The sequence below is a fragment of the Pomacea canaliculata genome, linkage group LG2 (genome assembly GCF_003073045.1).
Source record: "Pomacea canaliculata isolate SZHN2017 linkage group LG2, ASM307304v1, whole genome shotgun sequence".
Lineage (NCBI taxonomy): Eukaryota > Metazoa > Mollusca > Gastropoda > Architaenioglossa > Ampullariidae > Pomacea > Pomacea canaliculata.
This window is the reverse complement of record NC_037591.1, coordinates 5,655,635-5,678,161: the sequence shown is the minus strand read 5'-3', so window position 1 is coordinate 5,678,161 and position 22,527 is coordinate 5,655,635. Positions and strand designations below refer to the sequence as shown.

General features: G+C 39.7%; 1 protein-coding gene across 1 annotated transcript in view; it reads right to left on the bottom strand.

Moving 5' to 3' along the window:
* Positions 1-10,456: 10,456 nt before the first annotated feature.
* Positions 10,457-22,527, bottom strand: part of LOC112557748 — a 109,432-nt gene continuing 97,361 nt past the window's right edge. Inside the window, exons 4-10 of the mRNA XM_025227763.1 lie at positions 20,892-21,052; positions 20,398-20,476; positions 20,062-20,120; positions 18,540-18,794; positions 17,729-17,854; positions 17,215-17,373; positions 10,457-16,674 (exon numbers count right to left, since the gene is read on the bottom strand). Coding sequence (XP_025083548.1) covers positions 16,280-16,674; positions 17,215-17,373; positions 17,729-17,854; positions 18,540-18,794; positions 20,062-20,120; positions 20,398-20,476; positions 20,892-21,052 — 1,234 coding nt within the window. The 3' untranslated portion in view covers positions 10,457-16,279. The remainder of the gene's footprint in view (positions 16,675-17,214; positions 17,374-17,728; positions 17,855-18,539; positions 18,795-20,061; positions 20,121-20,397; positions 20,477-20,891; positions 21,053-22,527) is intronic.

Genomic DNA, 22,527 nt, shown 5'->3' with positions numbered 1-22,527 from the left:
AGACATGACTTCGGCGACGACATCCTTATATACATCGATTAAGACATTCCTCGTGTCTTTGACACAGTGATTTGTCACAGGGGCATGAACTTGCGCTTGCACTGAACAGTAGTCATCCGTAAGCTTTAAGAGGGGGGAGAAGGAGGAAGAGAGAGAGAAAGAAAAATGAGTTGGAGCTGAGAATTTGGTTGAGTTAGATGTATGGTCATCATGTTTGGAAGAGTAATGAGGCATGGCGCTACAGGTGTCGTCAGGTGTAAAGCAGTCTTTCCACACCCACCCTCCTATTCCCACGTTGTGCCCTCCAACCCCGAGGAACGAGAAAGGAAGGGATGATGAATGTTCTCGCCTTCCTTCCCCCGACCCGCTGTCTCGTCCATGCTGTACATGATGGTGCTGCTGTGATTGAAAATAGTGGAGTAGATCATTAATTACCTGTGGCACTCCACCCATCTTCTTTGACAAGGTGTATGCGACTTGATCCAATGATACTTCTCCTGCGCAATTATCACCTGATCTGAGTGTTACTTGCTATAACCAACAGCTTTAAAATATTTGTTATATTTATACTATTAAATATTGTTTTGTGTGCCAGGATTGCCTGATCTTTCCTTAGTTGTCTGTGTTTGCTCAATATTCGATTTGTTTGTTTTTATTCTAAGGAAACTAGGTCTTTTTACATAAAAAATGTGATACTGGATCATCATCATCATCATCATCATCATCATCATTATTTCTCCAAGCCAGGCAAAAATAATCTAGCTTATACTGTAACAATTTCCTTTCGTCGTCACGGTGACGCTGGTATGATTTCCACTGATTTTCATATCCTCCATGTATAGTGTTTAGGATCTACCTTATTTAAACACGGGTCATTTATCTGAAATCCTGACACGAAATATCCACGGCATACTGCTGAATTTGTAGTCATCAAAGCTCTCTTCTCGTACCGTTTGCAATAACAGTTTTCATCGTTCTAGTTTTAGGCATGCACCACCGGGAAAGCAGATAATACTAACTTTTTCACATGCCTGTTTTAAATTTACCGCTGCGATAGTTTATAACAAAACAGGTAATTAACCTTTCACCTCTCCTTAATTTCGTAAGACTCGGTAAAGGCAACACGGAAAAGACTAACAGACTGAACCGCTTCCCCCTTAACCACTGAGCATGAGCTGAATAATGACATCACCATCAATACCCCGAAATAGCTTGTTGGTTCTTCACAAATGAGAATTCCGCTGGTGCTGGGCTTCCATTGTAAGGGGAGTAACAGCAAAGGCGTGTGGCACAGCTTTTCTCGTAGTCTCCCTTGATAGTTGAAGCTGTGAAGTGGCATTTGCAGCTAGCTCTTGGAATATTTATTTTTATATATTATTTGTCTGTATTATAAGGATAATTATTTGCAACATAATACAACATGTAACTAAGACGTTTATGATTTATTTGTAAATATCCAATGCTTAAATAGTCAAATAGGAAATTATCTGTTTGGTTTTTTTTAAATTTTGGTTTAAGGAAACAAATTATAAAAATATTGAGATAAACACAGAAAAAACTTAAACTGAGTTTTGTACAATGTAAAAACACATGTGGCATTTCGTAACTTGAATAATAGACTAGCATAGGTCTGCTCCTCCTGAAACCAGCTTCAAGCACAGAAGCATAGGAACTAATTAAGTCACAAAAAAATTATGTCCTAAAATTTCTTTTAGCTAAATATAAATATGAAGGTGAATGGTACATATTTTTAGGCTCCATCATCAAGCATTTAGTATTTCACTTTTTGTGTGTTGTGGGGAGGGGAATTTCCATTAATGGGCAGGACATGAAAACAAATATTGTTACTTCCCTTGGAATGAGAGATGGAGATAAATCCTCACACTACAAGAATTTTTGCAAAAAGCAGTCATATGACTGGTATTTAGAGGTTAACATGTGAATAAGGCAAATGAATGTGACAAATATAAACTGGCATGATTTGTTTTTAAACTAAACTTTCAAAAGAGAATTTCTGATTTTCTAATGCAAGGGTTACTATAGCCATTATTAGCCATCATGGCTTTATTGTTTCAAACTAAGAAAAAGCATCAAGTTTAATTCAAGTTCAAGTACAAAATTTTGATGTTAAAGAACAGTATTATTTTTTAATTCTATAGAGTGCAACTAAATACCAAAGATAATCTGGGGTGGGTTGCAGAAGACATGGTATTTAATCACTTCTTCCAGGGCTGCTTGAGGAACCAGTCAACTTCTCTTCGACTCATTTTCAAATCTTCTTTAGAAAAAGAAATTTCGATTTATGATTATAAAGATGAAGCTCAGTTGTATGATATCGTCAGACAGATTTTCATTAAAAACAAAAATAGATAAATTTAAAAGATGATAATTGGAGAGTCATTCTCATGTTGTTAGTACATGCACCTCTTTAGGCATTTATAAAAATAGTGCTAGTATGATAACAATGCCATAACAACTCATCCTCATTTTTTTCTTATTGAGTTTTGCAATTTCTTAACACAAGCATTCTTGAAAAAGAAACAGCTGGCACAAATCCGTCTAACTGTCAGCAACAAAGACTGTATACATCTCCAGTTACCTCAGTACAGGAGGAAAACAGCAACACTCACAGCTAACTGCCTACTACAATGGGTCTGGTTCAAGTCTCGTCTAAACAAGCAAATGATGAACATAAATCTTTCTTCTTGCTTGCTGGCATGGAGCTTTGAAAACAAACCTGGAGCCTGCTCTGTCCTGTTAATCTGCTTCAAGCAAGATAAATGTCTTTCCACCCAACATACATAATATATACAACATAAACTTCCTGCCAGAATGGAACAGCATTATAAGGTTAAGGTCGTCCCCTAACTTTTTCAGGTTGTAGGGGATACCTCACTTTTCTTGGAGCCAGCTTTAAGTGAGGGCGGTGCCCATCTCTTCTCCATGGCTACCTTACCCTCCCCAACTCTTTGTAGACTCGGTGCAAATATAGTAATCACTTCATGTTCAAGAAACAGTGGTCAGAATTATTGCAGTAAATCACAAGTCCCCAGGAAATTAATACCATATCAGGGATGTGGAAAAAATAACTATTCAAGTGTCTTGCTATGCAGTCCCAGAGCAGTAAGATCACCAGATGACGGAGGCAATGTTCACAAAACAACATTCTAAAGTAAAAACTGCATAAATTCAACTTGACACTCACATCAGTGTCACATGCTGAGAAGAGACACAATTCTTTAAAACCTTAGCAACATACAGCTGCAGGAAAGCAATGAACAAGACTCTGGCTTATTTCTGCACTCACTGTATATTATTTGTTTGGTTTGTCGAATATCCATGCCCTGCTGCTTGACGACCGAAGCACACTACATACATCCTTGTACTTTGGCTGTAGCTTCTACAGATCCGTCAATGTTAATAATAGCTCTTGGCCTCACATGGAGACCAGCCTCCTGAACTTTTTTTACCCTTAGTTTGAGCAGCAAGCCATTTCATGATCTGACTTTGAAATGAATGACTTTCCTCTACAGTCGTCTCCATGGCACACGGTTGCTACATTGTTAGTGAGGTGTGATATATGAACCTTAAGATTTATGGACCCTTGTACACGAGTCATTTCACTATGATGGCATGAGGGTGGAGGATGAAGGGATGCTGGCAAAAACAAGAGATTTAGTGCAAGAAGTATTACAAAACATTTTGCTCAAAAGAAAGTTTTCACACACGTCTGGAGAAAGCACAGTAGAGATAAGAAAGATTTTTTTCAGTTTTGAGGTGTGTATGAAGCCAGTTTTAAAAAAAAGGCATTGATGAATAAACTGCCAGGTGCAGATAAAGGCACTAGAAACACTTCAACTAGTCCACTATTATTCCTATCAAAGGTGTCTCAAAACGTCGAGGGCAGACCGGTTTTATATATCGTGATCACAAGCATGCCCGAAATAATCAGTCTTAATCTCACACTCACCATCCAATGGTCATCGACTCTGCCTCCAACAGCGTTTGCAACCGTCTGGGACATCAACAAAAGCTAACAGTACAGTAAAAACGAATTAGATATGAAATCAGATATGCTTTGTTCTGAGATAAGTCTGCAGTTTATGTCGGATAGGGAAGGTTGCTGGAATAGCGACAAGATGATAAATGGAATAGACTCGTTCATGAGGATGCTAGAATGGCTTTTCTGATCGCTATCCATTGCATAATTCTGTATTTATTGGCTTGCAAAGATACTGTTTTGTCTCAACGTCCTTCGGCAGAGAAAGTTAAACAGACATTGCTTCAAAACAACTCATTCGCCAAGGACCATAAATAGAATAGGGGCAGCACCACGCCAAGCATTCTGTAGATAAACAGACAACTCCTGCGATTAAAAAAAAAATGGAAAGGGATGAAGAATAAATAAAAAAAAAATTGTAAAGGAACTTGAAGACGGGATATTGAAAACAAGTATCAACAAAAGTGAGTTAGGAGAATGAAACGCAAAAAGAGAAGGCGCTTGAATTCAGGGCAGGCGATATGTAAATAAAGTCTGGAAATAATGTAGAGAGTCCTCTTTCTCCTGAATGATAAAAAACAGCATGACAGGCAACAATGCATCAAACCCAAAGAAAAGGAAGAAAACTGTGCACTATCTGCAGATTTCAAGATTAATGGATGGTGTGACGGACTTGCAGAAAGAATTAGATAAACATGGAGATGGAAGACACACAGACAAACACACAGACTTGCATGGAATCAGCATGATGGCAGGTGGAGAGTCAAAATTGTTGAAAATTCCGAGACAAAGAGGGAACAAGGGTCGACTTCTTGCAAAGGATTGTAGGAAACGAGAACTGATTTAAAGTTCCTTTATGGAAGACTGCATATTTATGTATATTACTTTTTGGAAGATTGCATATATATAGTTGTATACATAAGTATACAATCTTTCATATACTATTTTTGAAAGATTGTATAATACTACGGTGAACACCTGCCTTGTTTGCGTTAAATGTTTTTAACACTCCTAAATTAGATAAATGCATTGCCTAGTGTTCTGTCATCGAAGATTCGGTCGATGGCGGTGAGAAGGGGCGAGGTGTTAAGAGATTAAACTTTTCTGGGGGACAGCTTGTTGTTGTTGTTGTTGTTGTTGTTGTTGTTGTTGTTGTTGTTGCTGTTATTGTAAGAGTAGTGCATTCTCCCTCTTGCTGTTCCACATCCTCCCACCCTCTACGAGTTAAGTACCCATTCCCTACAGATGGAGCGACTGAGGCAAGCCTTGCTTGGACGAGAGGGCTGCTAAACATGATACAGACCATGGAAATGAGATACTACAAAGAGGATGTTCAAGCCTTACAAAGACAACTTCATTAATTGGGAGAAATTACAAAACAAACCACGATCTTACGGAGACCTCCTAGCCCAGTGTAAAAAGACAATGTACCCTGACTAAAGTGGTGCACAGCAAGTTCACCGGAACTGCAAGACAATGTGGAGGGAACAGTGCAGGGAGGTGAAAAAGAAGATGAGTTGCTGTCAGGAAGGTTTGCACTGAACACTACTGTCACTTAAGTTTAGTTGATGAAAGAAAGCGTGTGGATACGTGTCGAAGCTCCATCGAGTGTTGATTTTTTTACTCTGGTTGTAAAGGTTTAATTTTCTTTTACCAAGATAAGAATAGACAACATCTAGGATCATTCAGTAGAATCTCGGCGATAGAACTGAGAGTAAGGCCAGAACTGATGGTGCTATCTTGAAGATAATATTTTCCCTCCACGCAGCCAATAAAGGACTGAAGATGATGAGGATAATGATGATGATGTCATATCTCTTTCACACACACACACCCATCCTTCCGGTTTTCTCGGTCTGTCTGTGCTTGCTCCTGTCTCTCTGCCTCTTTACACATGTTTCTCTGCCTGGTTAAAAATCTTCATGTGCAGACCTCCATACTGTATCATTGACTAACGAGTCTGTTTTCGAATTGTAATCTCGATGTTGATTTATTTGACCCACTGACCTTTTTAGGCTCCAGCGCATCTCGCGACCCTGGTGCCGTAAGCAAACTGGAATCGTTATGGTTCCATCATGCCTCACGGCTTTCGGCAAAATCGTCGATCCGACAGATGTGCTCTCTCTCTCTCACTCTGTATTTCTCTTCTTTTTTTATCTGAAATCCTTGACGATGCCAGCAAATACGCACACATCCATACATCAGATCAAAGACTAGAGGCGTCTGGTCGTGGCACCAGGCAGATACCCTACTCCATCTATTCCTTGATACCGAACTCACACGCACCCAATAAACATTGAAACAATATCAGCAGGAACAGATTTATATTGGTTTAACGGTGAATGTGATTCATTTTATGGATAAAAGCGTTCATCTTATAGTGTGTAGTGAATGCCTTTTGTTTGTTTTTTTTTCTGCAATGATCTCATCGGGTGGCGTCTGCAGTTGAGGAACAAGATGTGCGGGTCAGCAAGTTCAGGTGGGCCTCACACAACGGGCCAGGTGTTCTAGCAGCTTTGGTTTGTCCTATCTTTCCTTTCCTACACTTGAAGGAAGCATTCGAGGTGGTGGGTTCCAGGCGCAGTAACATTGCCCAGTAATTGTTGTCCTGAAATCTTTGTCTGGACTCCAAAGTTTAGCTATGAAACGCTCCAGGTTATGGGGATGCTACATATTTTAGCAACCCAATAAAAAGTTATGTGGAGTGGTTACAGGCTTGTAAGTGCATATTTGAGTGCACGTGTGCCCGTATTTATTCGCTTTTTCTTTCTCTTTTTCTTTCACACATACATGTGTTGGTGAATAATCATGCGCTGGCGTTACACACTCGCACGCACACACGCACGCGTTCTCACTTACTTGAAAAATCCGTTAAAAGTAAACGTTGTAAACTACCAGATTTACCCAGCGCACATTGTTATAAACAAATACTTCCTTTCAAGCTGCCAGCCACGGCGGGAAGACACTGGGTGAGAGAAACAAACGGCCCTCGAGCCCCGCTCGGCAGACAGAAGGCACAAGTGCTTCCTCCAGACTCGGAGGAACTGCGTCGCGCCTCCTGCTCCCCGCCACACAGACGAGGCCGCGATACCTGCGCTTTGAAGCTCACCTCAACCCTACCTGCAGGGAACTGGGGCGAGCTTCCTTAATTGTGCACCTGGATAAATTCAACAACCCCTGCTTTCGATGTCTAAGTCTGTTCATCATCATCATCATCATCATCATCATCATCATCATCATCATCATCATCATCATCATCATCATCAACATCTGGACAAACAATGTGAAAACAACACAGTTCAAAGAAAAATGGACAGAGAATTCTTAAAGAAGAGAAGGAGAAGAAGGTTTGCTGTCTGATAATTAATTGATGTGTCTAATTACGAATGAAATGAAATATCTAATTGTCTACAGAAATCATGGAATCCCTCTCTTCAGCTGGGGATGACATTGATGGACTGTGTGAGCATCGTGTTAATCTTGATAATCGATAACACTATAGAGAACGGAGGAAAAAGAATGACAATACATCTTTTTCACACTTGCCTAACAATTTTCCTGTTTGTTCATTCTTTATCACCAAAAAAAAAAATGCTTCAGACATATAAAAAGTCAAGACTCTGAACCAGCCCTTAAAAAGTTAGTTGGAACACTATCAAAATCACGAGGAACTGCAGACAGTTAAAGACTACCCATCCCAATCACCTGGAGAGAAAAATTAATTACAATTCCACTCGCCAACTCCGCCATTCCCCTGCTCTTGCTGCTGCTCCTTGCCTAGGTGAGGTAGGGTCCTTCTTAAATGAAGCTGCTTGAACTTGGAAACCAGAGTTTTCTACGAAGAGGATTTTCTTGAGAATGAATTTTGCAGACTGCAATCAATATTCACTTTTTTTCTTTTTTGCCATTTCTGGCTAGCTCTCTCATTCCTTTCCAGCCCCCTTCTCATCCGTCTCTCTCTCTCTTCCTAGCTCCTGCTGTTGTAACCTTTAAATTGTGACACACATGGAAGTAGTTTCAGTTTCACGGCAAACATCTGTAAAACTTCAAATTTATCTGGGATATCTTCCAGTCATTTCAAGCGGTGCATAGCTTTCAAATTAGAACGAAGTCTCCACACCTACTTGTCTAAAAAAGTTAATTCTAAGACCAGTCAGAGTCGGGTGGTAGTGGAAGGGGTGCGAGGATTGGGAGGTGGGGTAGGAGCAGAAGGTGATGAACGACTGAGCTCACCTCACTCGTTCTACTTGATCACCACAGGTGAGAAAAAAAAAAATGGAAGAGAGATTGATGAACCCACCCGTAAAAAATCCCACAAAGTTAACAAGAAAAAACCTCACCATAAAAACTCTACTTTCTTCAAATGCTCGTTAGAGCCTGGGTTTAAAAAAGTAATGAAAGAGTGCCTGGCAGATGGCAAACATCAGTTGTCCACAAGGGCGGGTCACGGGACGTTCTTCAACGCATAAAACAGAAATTCAAACTCGTCAGGAAGGGGAGAGCTTCAATACACATGCACTGAAAAACGGTTAACGATCTTTGCGAGGAATAAAGCGGATAATGATGCCGAAGATGTGCAGGAAGTCAGGGGAAGATAAGCGACAGAGTGTAGCGATAATGTCCCTTTGAAAGTCACTTCACCACCACAAAGCAAAAATATCAATAATAATAATCATACACAGATTTGAGCAGTTGCAACAGCAACAGCAGTAATCACATCACTTGTCTCACTTTAGCATATAGAAAGAATAACATTATCTCACATAAACCTCTTTGACGGAAACTGTTTCATATTTAATGTTTCCTGTGAGGTTAGCTGTCGGAGGTGGGGTGGGGGATGTTGTTTGGAAATGTGAACGTGTGTTTAATTTAGTCAGTTAAGGACTTGAGTTCAGATATCACTGATGCATGCGCAAAAGTCGCAACAGCAATAATCTGTTGTAAGTACGTGTGTCAGCTAAAGAGCTTTGTTAGAAAATATTTTGCATGTTCTGATTGAGTTTTCAAATTCCTCCTAATTGTTCAAATTTCTTAAACCAGATATAAAAACAGATGACCATTTAATTTCCGCATAATGTATGTGTCTTGACTGTACTTCATTAATTGCACACAAAGCCTGCAATATACTTTCATTTTTTCATATTTTCGATAGAGTAGTTCTTTCTTCTACTTTTTCTTAACATTCTTCTTGAAATAATTAAAGTGATTCTTTGCTCCACACAGATAGCTGCCTGATATCATGGAAAACCCTCATCTTTCATCAACTCTAACTCAGAGTAATCACAGACAACAATCGTTCCAGATGTAAAAACAAGTTAGTTCACATGCAAATTACAATCATATAATGTAAATGCGAGCTACAACCGATTCAGTGCGTATTAAAATATAACTGTCACGAAACTGTAGACGAGGTCATCGAGTCGATTTATGGCAGCGCAAAAGGTTGATAAACAAGTGAAACGATAGTTGAGGTCACTTTTGTCAAAGACTTTCTCGTCATGCTGGCAAATTTTTAAGATGTATGGTGTTGTGGTGGAAATGTCCCATAGTGGCACTGTGTTGACCTAAGAAAAGCCCGGTAATAAGGCTAAGAGGGGCCGTTATTGGCATCCTCGTGATGCTGTGTCCATCCGAGCCTGAAGTGAACAGAAGCCAACCATTGAATGGCACAAAACCGAGGCACATATAACGGTCCGTATCCGCCATCATCTCAATTTTTAAATTTCTCAACATTTATTTCTTGGGGTGATGCCACTTTACTGCTGATCGTTAGAATAGTTCAACCAATGTTCCCACAAACGATGTGGATCAATGATTAATGTAATATGAGAGAGAGATGGAATGAGCGAACACAGACAACATAGCAGCTCCTATCTTTTTATATCTTTGTAACTTCAATCATACTTCACGACTATGAGACTCACCCTGAGACTTGCTGAACTGATATCATTGCCGCCAAAAACATTTCAAACATTCCTTTGTATCAAAATTATCTCTTGAAATGGCAATATAAAAATTAGAAGAATGAGCTGATGGCAAACGTCTCTGATTTCAATTAAGACAAGTGATACATCTTTACTTTCAGCCTCCAGTCGGTAAGGCTAAGGGACATCACTCCCCTACCTCTCTCACATACACAGAGACATAAGAATACACTCACATACTTCCAAAAAATAAACAAACGAAAACTCATTGCATTAATGGATATAATCATCCACGAATGCACGAACAAACACACGCACGCATAAAGACATCTAACCACACACACAAAACGATCTCATTAATGGGTAATTGACAATTAATAAACGGAATTGAGGAATAATTAACAGAAGAAAACAACTGAGGAATGCGCTGTGGATAAACATCGTTTTCCGACTCCTAGAAATAAGAGCTCTGATAAAAGGCTTCCATGCGTTCATTAGAGGGCACTCGTTCGCAATAAACATAACTTTCGAGTTTTACTGAAAAATAGTTGGCTTTATTTCGCAAAATGACAGAGCATACGATCATCGTAAAATACGGTGTACATAATTACAATAATTACAGTAATAGAACGTTAGCACGCAGAAGACTTGCACAGCGAATGTGTATGGTGATGGTTCGATTCCAATGTTGGCTACAAATCAGCGGTAAGTTGAGAAAAATGGGGAAAAAACATTTTTTTTGTTGTTGTTGCATAAACAAAACCACAGGGACGATTAAAAGCACTACTAAATTTAAAAGTCTCCATACGAACTGGTCGGAGTTAACAATTAATTTAATTAACAATTAATTTGACGCATCTTCCCACATCACAATAAGCTGATGCATAAATCAAATGCCCGTCAAGCCTCATTCATTCTAATGCGGATTAAAGCAAAGAGAATACTGAAGCATTTAATGTACTGAACCTCCCAGTACTGGGGCAATCACATCATTCAGTATTAACAGGAGACTGAACAAAAACATGTTTCATGCTCAATGTCTGAATTACATATATCATTTTTTTCTGTTTAGTTGCCGTTAAGCAAACAGAGATGCTATTTAACTACAACTCAGTATAACAGCCTTTGAAAACAACAAAGTTCGTATTTTTCCAGCGAAAGACCTTCATGATGAACAATAACAACAGCAACAATAAATTCTTAATGATTTTACTTTCTTTTCGAGTGACATCTTGGATGGAGGAGGTTCACGAACTTAAAAAAAAAAAAAGAAAAAAAAAAGAAAGAAAAAAGTTAAAAACTCCAATGACTTGTGTTTGTCTGAGCAACACATTAGAAAGATGTTATTTTAATGTGCAGTTGTTATGCCAGTGAAGCAAACAATAGTCAACTGTATTTTCTGTTAATGGATTCACTCACGACCCGTTAGTAAATTCGTGGGCACAGGAAAAAAAAAAAAAACAAAAAAAACCAAGGATTTTCTCAATTTTAGTTAAATGTCGGATAAGACATTTACAGAACATTCTGTCAAAATTAATTTTCAACTGACAATATTCTCTTTACAAGACCTTTTTTTTTTGGGAAATGGAACGGACACACAAACACACAAATATACTTGTATGCCAGCAACGGTCTTTAGTGTTCGATAAATCACGTGTGCGAAAAAACTCGTTAAAGGTTTGTATGGACCCAGTCTTCGATTTTCATTGTATCTAAAGGTTTTAACATTTGTTTACAACACTGCAAAAAGTTGGCATTAATGTGTCTTCTCTTTAAATCCGTCACAATGCAATAACTGTAGAAGCGAACTGCCAGGCAGACATTACACAGTCTACAGCAAAAAAAGAAAAATAGTTTGATAATACCAAACCAACTGTGGGACCTGGAACCACTTACAATTACATAAGCCTTAGTTTAGGTTCAACAGCCTGTTAAAATATATGGATTCTTAAGCACCACAAGACAAAGATACCAAGCAGCAACATAAAGATAGGTGAGAACAAAATTCCAGACGGCAGTTGACACATCAAGATCGTTACCCCTTCGTCTATTTATAGTAACACGAATGAACTCCAGCTTCGTAAACTAGCCTGTGAAACACTATTTCTTCTTTAATCATAACTTGTACAAAATATTTGACAGGTGTTAAGTTTTCCTTTTTAAAATTTGCGGTTTTGATGACATCTTCGTTTTTGTCTTGCTTCGATTCTTGTCAAACTCTGGCATTTGATTGGTCACTTTCTGGCGGGATTCCGAGTGGGGAACGGTTTGTGACCGTTATCTGACACAGAAATCCTTACGAGAAGCTCGCAAAATGGTCGTGATCATTTTCCTGATTTGTTGCTTTGTACTTTGGTCAGTGATGAAATCAAACACCGTCCAAAACTTTAACAAAAACCCAAACAAGTTGGTGATATGACTAGTTTTCACTGCCAAGCATTTTTTTTTAAGTTTTTTTTTTGTCAGTATGACATCGTCGCTGCTGTTGTATGTAATCATTCGTCCAAAAACTTGTAACTAATAGAACATGTACACTAATACCCCAGCAAAACAACTTAAAAATTGCTTTCATTTTCATGAGAGCCATGAACACAAAATGTCACCCTCTTGATAACAAAGCTTGTATAAACCTAAGCTTTAAAGAAAGAATTGCATGCTGCACCAGTATTACTGAACACTTTCTGTTCTCACGAGACTAGACGTGTGGACTGTAGAAGCCAGAAATCGTGATTTGCACAGACCATGAATTACTGTAGTTCTCAATGCGGAGGAATACATGTACTATTGCACACTGTACACTTAATAAAAATAATAAATGGAAAAATATGTTAAAAAAAAACATCTTTTCTGTCCAGGTCAGCTGACGCAGGGAGTGCTATTATTAAATGCGGCAGGTCAAAGGGCATGTGACAGAAACTGTCGATGACATTCAGTGACCGCTTTATTACCAGCGAACGATGAAAGAGGACTAACAAAATAAAGCATGAAGAGAAGCAATAAGTTGCTAAGAACATTTTTAAAGCAGCAGAATATGAAAGGGTTTTGGGGGGATGGTAGGAGGCAAAAATATGGATGGAGTGGATCGCTTCATTGATCATCAATATACAGAGTGCACAAATTTGTGATAATACAAACATAAAAGGTACTTAACAAAAAAGACACAAGAGAAAATGTGTTATTGGAAAAGCAAAAGGTCTGCAGATGAAGGGCTGAAAATCTCTGATGTTTGAGCTAGGACTTCTGACCTGTGAGTTGTAAAACGACACAAGTTCTCAGAGAATTTTTTAATGATACTAACGAATGGCATTGTCTTGTTGTTAGATACCACACAGACACACAATGAGAGTAGCACCATGTCTACAACACCATTTGTTCTAAAGCACTCAAATTTGCAAAATGTCTGACATGGGTACTTCCTCCTGCCATTACAAGGTCCAAAGGAATATATTTGTGCATGTTGTGAGGGAAAAAAAAAATTGTTTACATAGTTTTTGCGGCTTTTGCCGATCCTAACCCTGACGATAGTATTCTGTGTGAAAAACCAATAATCTGAAAACGATTCTGAACGAGTGTCGATGTGTCTTTTTTTCTAAAATTTATTGGGATATAGCATGTCTGTCTGTGGACCTAGGCTTCTTCCAAAGATCCATGTCTACCTATCGGCATAAGAAACACACCTATTGTAACTCAGGTATTGAAGATGCACATGTTTCAGACCTAATGTTTCCACTTGCAGCAGACGCACCATGCATAGTGTTGGAAGTTGGAGTACACTACTCCATTTTATCGCGCCTGACCATAACAGTTTAACTGAAAACAACGGACAAAACACTAAACCGTGATTTAATGGCACAATCATTCGTAAGCGACACGTGCTAGTTCCTCAGCCTTTTATCTTGTTCACAAGGCCGTAAATTCAAAATTAAAAAAAAAGACAAGTTTAAAACTGTAAAGGCGAAAGCCTACAGCAAATCTTTAAAAAGAGGATTGTAAAGATGAAAGAGAATGTCGATCAGGTAAAGCTACTGTTTGACCGGTGAACTCACGTGACTAGCGCTGCACGTGAGCCCGATATGCATCGAAAAAGTTTTACTTTTGTTTTGCTTTTTTTTAAGCAAGAGTTTTCTACAAAATATTTGTAATAGTTCAAAAACATGCACTGAAAACTTGTAAAGACATGGCAAAGGTGAAAATTTGGATGTACATCTACACTTGTTTCCATTGAGAGTTAGGAAGTCGGATCTTATGTGAGAAGTGCAAACTTGTTGATAAGATAATAAAATAGTGATTTATTAGGACAGTGGATGACAGTCATGTCATGCTAATAAGATTTGATATAAATGCTTTGAAAGTGCATTTCGAGAAATAGAATGAAAAATATTTATAATTAAAATGAACTTTTTAAACTTTTACTTTGAGCATGCTGGCTTTTGTTGTACAGTAACTACAACGAGTTAAAAGGAGAAAGAGAGAAATATTCAGAAGTGAAAAAAAGTTAAATGCCAATCTTTTCTTACAGCTGCAATCTATTTAACTGTCACATGAATGATAAAATGTAAGCAATAAAAAAATTAAGAAGCAATCTGTTTCAGGCTATTCGCCTTGACACTTGTTACACAATTTTCACTGTTCATACACACTACCACATACACCTTTCCTTGAAAGCTATTTAACAAGTCCCCTTCGCTTAAACAGCAAATGTCAAAACGAAACAATAAGTTTTGGAAAAACAATTCCCAGAAATCGCCTCAAAGTGTCGTGAACCTTCACCTTCATCACTTGCATCATCGATGATGTCTTCTCTGGAGTTATTTTTGTCCTCATCACTCGACATCAAACCGTGGAGAAATCATTCATGCGAACAATGTAACTGCCTGTAGTTTTCAGGAAGGTACATTTGTAATTTAAGTGCTGAGTTTACAAACATTTGGAAGATTTGTTCAATGCGACTTTCAGTTAATTACCATCAGATTCTCCTCACCTGGTAGGTCTCGGCCTGTTGCAGACTACCAATGTTCTTTTTCTGTTTAGTCCTTTCGGCTCATCTCAAAATTTCTACTTTACATTTCCTTCTTTACCTTTATCTGCCTTCACACTGGTACGACAAACACAGATTGTTTCCTCCACATGCATGTGGTAAAAGTTTTTTTCCTTCTTGCAAGATGATGGGAAAATCATGTCTGAATTCGTGTTTAAAATATCCGTTTCTTGATATACTCTTAGTACAAGCAGGCGAAAAATAGTTCCACTTTCTTTCAACATTCCCGAAAGAATATTGCCCTTTCCCTTGGAATAGATGTTGTATAACAGTTGCATGTTGTGGACTTCTCTATCTTCAGAAACCGCATTGCTACCGAAACCTCTAGAGCATCAAAGCAGTTGACACCTCACTGACTTCGTGAACTTTCACCCAGCAACTGGAATCAAGGCTTTTCTCAACAAACAACCATTCTTATTTGCGATACAGTGAGAATTCGGATAAAATCGTGGTCAACACACAGCCCTGACAACACATCCTAGAACTACACCAGTCATTAGTAAAACTAAAACCCTCAAATAACAATCGATGCAATTTCAGAATCGATGACCCTGTCGTTTCTTTCTGTAAATATTTTTTTGTCGGCAGTGTTTGCTTGACCGCATCTAGACTTACAACTGCTGCGACCTTCAACCCTACTGAATGCATCTCTCGGGGTTCAAGACCCTTCTTCAAACTTTAAAATACCGTTTTGTTATCGAACTTGCGCTAACCACCAATGGAGACAATGGAAAGAGAAAGTTTTCGTCCTTTCAATTAATGATGCTTATAGTTATGTTCACGACAAACCCTGGATTTCAGATCCTTCCTCTCTGGTATCTGTGAGACGAAGTTCAACTGGCATGCAGTCGAGCCGCTCTAAGATGGAACTGGTATCACAGTAACCACATGCAGTGTCTCAAGGCTGAGACCGATTCCACAGGTTCTCAGACCCTCACCTTCTAACCGACAGTATCCCGAGTCACAGGTAATGCTTGGCAAAGTGACCATCTGGTCGTATCAACACAGGAAGTCGAGGTCCTGCTAGTCACCCTCAAGTTCACAAATTTTACAAATAAGAGGACCAATACTGTAAGCTATTATCGTCAGGTGAAGAATGACCCACCGACAGTAACCCCCAAACACTCCACTTCCCGGGGCTGGGGGATTGGGGGGTTGGGTAAGAGTGGGAGCTAGTGTCCACTAACCAACATTGAAACCACAACAGTGTCATGCACCACAGCTAGTTTCGGTCTGCGAGAGCCACAGAGGAGTTCTTCCAGGCGCGAGTCCAGACTCTTCGTTTCCCGGTGACTGTCGGCCATGGAACTGGTGAAGTCACGTGACGCCAGCTTTACGATGTGCTTGCATGGGCTGCGAATACTGTATGTGCACACCTGGAACACCACTGCCGTCGGCGAAGGCCACGCCGCTGGTGCTGTCGTCGATGACAGGGGCGGTGGGGGTCGGGCGGGAGGAGCAGAGGACGTCACCGGCACCAGGTGGCGCCTCGATGGCGTCGCTGTCGCGTGGGGGCGCCTCCAGCAGCTTGTCGCTGGCCTCACCACCTTTCTCCTTCTCCATAGCAACCTCCTTGACCTTTGGTCTGGGCTTGGAGTCGGCTTCGCGCCCACAGGGGCACATGACAGACACGAACTCGTCCAGCTGGTTCTGTTTGCCCTTGCTGTACGCCTCGTTCACGTCCAGCTGCGCCTCCAGGTCCAACTCCATGCCTGCACACATAATCCACACATCCTGGTTAGAAACCAAACACACATACACAAACACAAAATCAAAGAACAACTTAATCAGCAGTAACTGTCAGCTTCCCATATTAACCAACTTTTTGTTCTCCAGAGAATCGATGGCGGTCAATACCACCTCTATCTCCGGAAAGCCATTTTCTGCATGTTGGATCAAAAGGGATTCGTTGGAATACGTTTTCATCATTCAAGGTCGGGTATTCTGAGCACTACAAGGTCCAAGAAATGTTATACAGCTATTAAAGCAAACTGCGGATTGCTCGTGGAGGCAATAGCATGGTCGGCTGCCTCAGGAAAGACGACGAGCTCGAAATATTATGAGTTTCGTTAGATTAAAGGGAGAGAAATGAAATGAAATTAAAACAGAAAAAGCGCGAAGAAGGGACAGGAATCGACAGAGGAATTGTAAAAATAGTTGAAGAAGAAGAAGAAGAAAAAAAAAACAAAAACAAAAAAAAACATACAAACCAAAATAAAAAGGAGAAAAAAGAAGATTGTGATGTGGCTCACCGACATCATTGCGAAGTGCATTACACACTTCGTAGACGATGTCATCCCGCTTGCACTGACTAAGGCATTTGAAGAGATCACCTATCGACTCCTTGGATTCGCCTTTCCACAGCTTCCACTCCTGTAGATATCCGTTCACTGCGTATTTGTGTTGACTTTCTGTGGAGATCAGTCGAATAATTATTGGTAGAGTGAAAAAAAAATAATAAAAGGAAAATCATGTGTCGTTGCTATTTGAACTATGGAACTATTTACTATTTCATGTCATCATTTGACTCTGTGAGACACGTGATCCATAACCACTGTTTTGTACTGAATTTAAAAACACTGTGGGTGCATCTTATTCAAGACACAAAAATGTTTATATCATTCGATATATGAAGGCTATAAGCTTAGAAATGAATGACACAAGAAGGTGGCGAAAATGATGATTGTATTATACTTAATTAAAGTAATTTAAAAAAAAAAACAATATAAAAGAAAATTGTTAGGGATGAGCTAAGTGACCTCTCACCTTTGTACTTCTCCACGACGAGCTCGTATTTGCCCTGTATAGGGTGCGAGCGGTACAGCTCCTGGGCCAGAGTCCAAATCTGTCTGTCTATCCGCTCTTCCACTATAAATACTGACTTGGACATGACTGAAAACCACAGAGAAACACACCTTTGCATCACGTGGTGCCAAACACAAGAAACCAAAACAGCAAACGCCAACAGTGACGTCAGTACTGGGAACTAAAAACGGAAATTTTAACGGGCATACACCCGTAATTACGTCAACAGTAAGGGCTAGAAATGAAAAAAAAAAAAGACAAAACATGCTCGTCAAGGAAATGGCCGTTTTGGTACAAATTCCCGCACTTTGTAAAGACAGAAGAAAGAATTGGAATGTGTATTTTTAACTGTGCAGAGAACATTTTTATAAAAGTTTGCTGTGACGCACAACCTTATCTTGTCCTCATTTTTATCTTGTAACTAGCACTTGTTTTGTTTATTATTTTGTTTATTTCTTGTATCTGAGCACACTTTCCGAGTATAACTGCCCACTGGAATTAATAATTGTCAGTATTACTGTCTCCCCGTGTCAGGTTATTTATGATTCTTACGGTCAAAGAAGCCTCGAGCTGCTGAGGGCTGTTTGTGATCAGTGTTGGTGACCTGTTGTTATTGTTGTAACTGATTATGGCGATGCTAATAATAATGATAATGACATCTTTACGACCATTACTATTGTCATAAGCAAAATGGTGGCAAAATTTGTGCACAATTCGTGAATACGCATGCGCGCGCACACACACACACACTTGAATTGTGGGATGCACCGACCTTTCTTACACAGAGTGTTTTCCTTTTCACACGCCTTTAGAATGCGATGCTTCAGCTCTTCTAGCTGGTCAGGTGACAACGGCTTCTGCGCAAACTTTCGTCGACGATAACTGTTTCGTCTGATGATGTATATTATAAAAATGATGATGATAATAAGGATGATGGATCCTGCTATTCCTCCCCCGATAATCCACAGTCTAGGGTCAGCGGAGTCTTCGCTGGTTGGTTTCTGTGGCTCGTCACAAGATTTTACATCTGAAAAAAATGTTTAAAAGGAATTTAATGCGTCTGCATTCATCCAAAGCAATAAAAAGATTTTAAGAAAGTACTTTACGGAACAATATTAATGTCACTCTAAAAAACGAGGTAAAAATCCTTATTTTTTCATACAGCAAGAATATATTTCATTCATTCTGTTCAAAGGGACTCGTGTCTACAGATTACAAATATAGTGATGATCAAACAGGAAAATTCAAAAGAAAGACTCAATGTAGGCCAAGAGGACACAAAAAAACAAAAAAAAAAAAAAAAAAAAAAACAAAAATAAGCATCAGGTTATAGCCAGCAGCTAGCCTAGTGTGAAGGATGGTTCTTAAAGAACAAGTAATGGGTATATCTCGGGGACATTTTCAATAATAAAAAAGCAATGTTCGTGGAGATTCTCGACTTTCTGCGTCGGATAAATGAGAAAAGAAAAGGGGAAAAAAATAAAGAGCGGGAAAAAATCCCATTCATAGAGACTGCAGGATTGCATATCCATCAAAACTACATTTAAGCCTTTTAAGAAAAGGATCCATTCAACAGAAAATATTTTCGCTATTTAGACTAGAAAAAAATTCAAATGTAATTCTGTTACAACTTGCAACACCAATAACTCGAAATAAGATAAAACTCTGGCCTTGCGTGTTAAACAGATACATCAACAGAGTGCTTTGTCTAAAAAGTATAAATGTTATAACACCTTGACAACAAAATAGTTCTTTATGTCCTTTGATACACAAACATGAAAGTAATAGTAAGAGAAAATCTGAGCTTAGCAACAAAGCTCACCAAGGGCGCACATTTGAATAGAGTATTCACGTATAGATAATAAGTAAATAATAATACAGCTTTTTATTAAGAGAAGACTTGAGCACACTTATTACTGAAAATAGCAACAACACACAACTCACAAGGGCCGTTTAAATTGAAATTGCAAAAGCAGTCTTACCCCTTACAACTGGCCCGCAGACATTGTCAAAAGTTCCATTACTCTTTGTCAGGTGCATCGGCTTTGTTTCTCACAGCTGGAAGAGAGAAGAGTTTAGCATAACTGTTAGGTATGACCTTACCATCTAATTGTGTGAGGAAGAGGGGAGGAATGGTGTTTTCACCGAACCAGCAATTAAGACTATATCACGACAAGGCAGCTATCCCTGTAAACTACATGCAGAGAAAAAAAAAAAACAGCGTGTCCGAGACGAGATCTGAACCCAGGACATCCACTCCTTGTATTGGTGACAGCCGCTAACCGTTATATTACGCGAAGAAGCAAACAATAGAGCTGACAGAATAAAGACCACAACAGTTTTCGTCTTACACCTATCAATGATATAAGCATCTCAAGCCTTTTGGTATTTACAAAAATAGATTAATGCCTTTATCATTTGCTTTTATTTCTTTTTAAGAAGTGGGAGTAGAGGTAAATGCAAGATTTGAAAGTTGGATGAATCTTATTGCAGCCGTAAGTATGATGTTCAGTTTCACCAACTCAAGTACACTTTTGATGTAGACTAAATAAACACAACATTCTTCTATTTGATTATCAAACCATGACACGTTCAGTGGTTGTGAAGGATGTCATCTATAGGAGACTCACTTGGTGAGAGGCTTGCATTTTTCTTTCCTGTCAACGGAGTCGGAGTACATCTGCAAGTCGATGCATTTCACACAGACCCCTGCAGCGAACAAAGACAACTTTATGTCAATGCATTCTACACTAATCACGTGGTTCGTGTTAAACTAATCAAACACACGGAGAGGCGGGCGGTGAAGATGGAGACAGAGCCAGGGAAAAGGGGGAGTGATGAGGGACGCGTGGGATTTCTAGGTCCCTGGATTCAATCAGCAAGAGAGGTCAGTGCCACACAACCGAAACTCATACAGACGTCTTTATTGTTTCCTGTGAGACTAGGATAACAATATCTTTCGCTGAGGTTGCCACGCAACCACTAAGCACTCGCAGGTTCACGTGCAAAACAGACGTGGGCGCGCGCACACACACACACTCACACCCACCCACGCAAACATTCACACACAATCACATACACAATACACGTCAGTCTTCTTCAACGATTGTCATGTGTATCTTACCATAATCTCCTTGGCCATAGCCTTTTCCACACTCCCTGTTGGGCACGCATGCGCGCTGGTCCTCGTTCTCAAAATGAAAGCCATCTTGACACTGGCAGTCGGCGTCTTTGGTGGTGGAGCCGTGGTCCTTGTAGTCCATGTGTGGGTTGTCGCACACTCGCCTGTAATGAAAGACACGTGCGTTTAAGGCTGAGCTAGTCCAGCACACCCAGTCAAGCTATTCAAGTGGCTATCCCATAGTCCCTGGCGGCTGACTGTCTCTCTAATGTCTGAAGTTGGCTCTCCTGTCTTGATTGTGTAAATGCGTTGTGTCTCTAAGAGAATAAAACCAAACAAGAAATAAACTGTTTAAGGACGAAATAATACACAGAGAACCACGTCTGATGATGATTAAGCCTGAATCAACCCTAGAAAAAAAAATTGTAATGGGTGGACTTCATTTTAAAAATGTTGAAAAGGTAAACCGGAATAACAGTTTAGGAAAGTCGCGTGAAAGGGTCGTCCAGAAATAGTCTGACCGACAACGATAAATATTTATTTATATGCTTTTGAATAGTAACCCTCACAGGGTTGAGTCGAGCAGAAAATACTTTTTCGCAAAGGTGTCGACGAATATTAAATTTATGTCTCAGAGGTTTAGATAAGTATTTGACCGCTAGTTTCACGAGACACATTCAGCACATGTGAAGTATGCGTTAGTTGGACCGTGTGAAGCGGGCGTTAGTTGTGTGACCAGAATACTCCAACTCTGGGCCCACATGGCACAAACACATCTAAAAAAGCGCATTCCACTTTTCTGTGTAATATCAGTGTCTTCATAATATAGAGAACCAAGGAATAAACAAACAAAAAAACAATAAATTGATTAAAAAAGCAATTAATTTCCGGTCCAACCATGCATAACGTAGAGCAGACAGGCTCATGGAGGTTGGACCTGAACACCAGCCAGAGTAAACACAAAGGTTGAGAATGATCGCATCTTAGCAGCGCGTGAACCACTCACAGACCTTCCTCCTCGGTCCCACAGTCAGGTCCAGACGACTGCACACAGCAGGCAACCCACCAGCCATCCTGGCAGCTGTCGGGCTTCAGTTCTCCTCACAAATACAAAGTTACCTCAAAGAACCGGAAGTGTAAACAGTTTCCGAAGTGCCTCCACTTCTTACTTTGATTAACTATTCACTTCACTAAAAAGCCTCATTACAAAGAGAAGCTCGAGGTCTTTTCAGTTACCAATCTTCTGGAACTGAAACAGTCTGTGGGTGGGAGGTCAGACAGACCTACTGAACCTTCTTCCCCACCTAACCCTCCATCGGAAATTGCTAACAAGTCGAGTATTTGGTAAGGTGAAGGGAGGTTAATGAAGTGGCAGTGAAGGCACTCAATGGGAATGCTGTAAAGCCACGAGAGAACTAAATGCCTGCACCTAAATGATGGTGTAAACAGACAGCAATACAAGTCACTTCAATAAAGCTTGCAACACGCACGGAGGGTGAGTTTACTGAGTCTTCATTATAGAGAAACATAACATGAAGAGCTCTACACTGTTGTGACCTAAAGAAACTTTAACACCACTCGATGTGTGTGAGAGGAGGAGAATAAGAGAGAGAGAGGTCACTTCAGCAAAATCTTCATC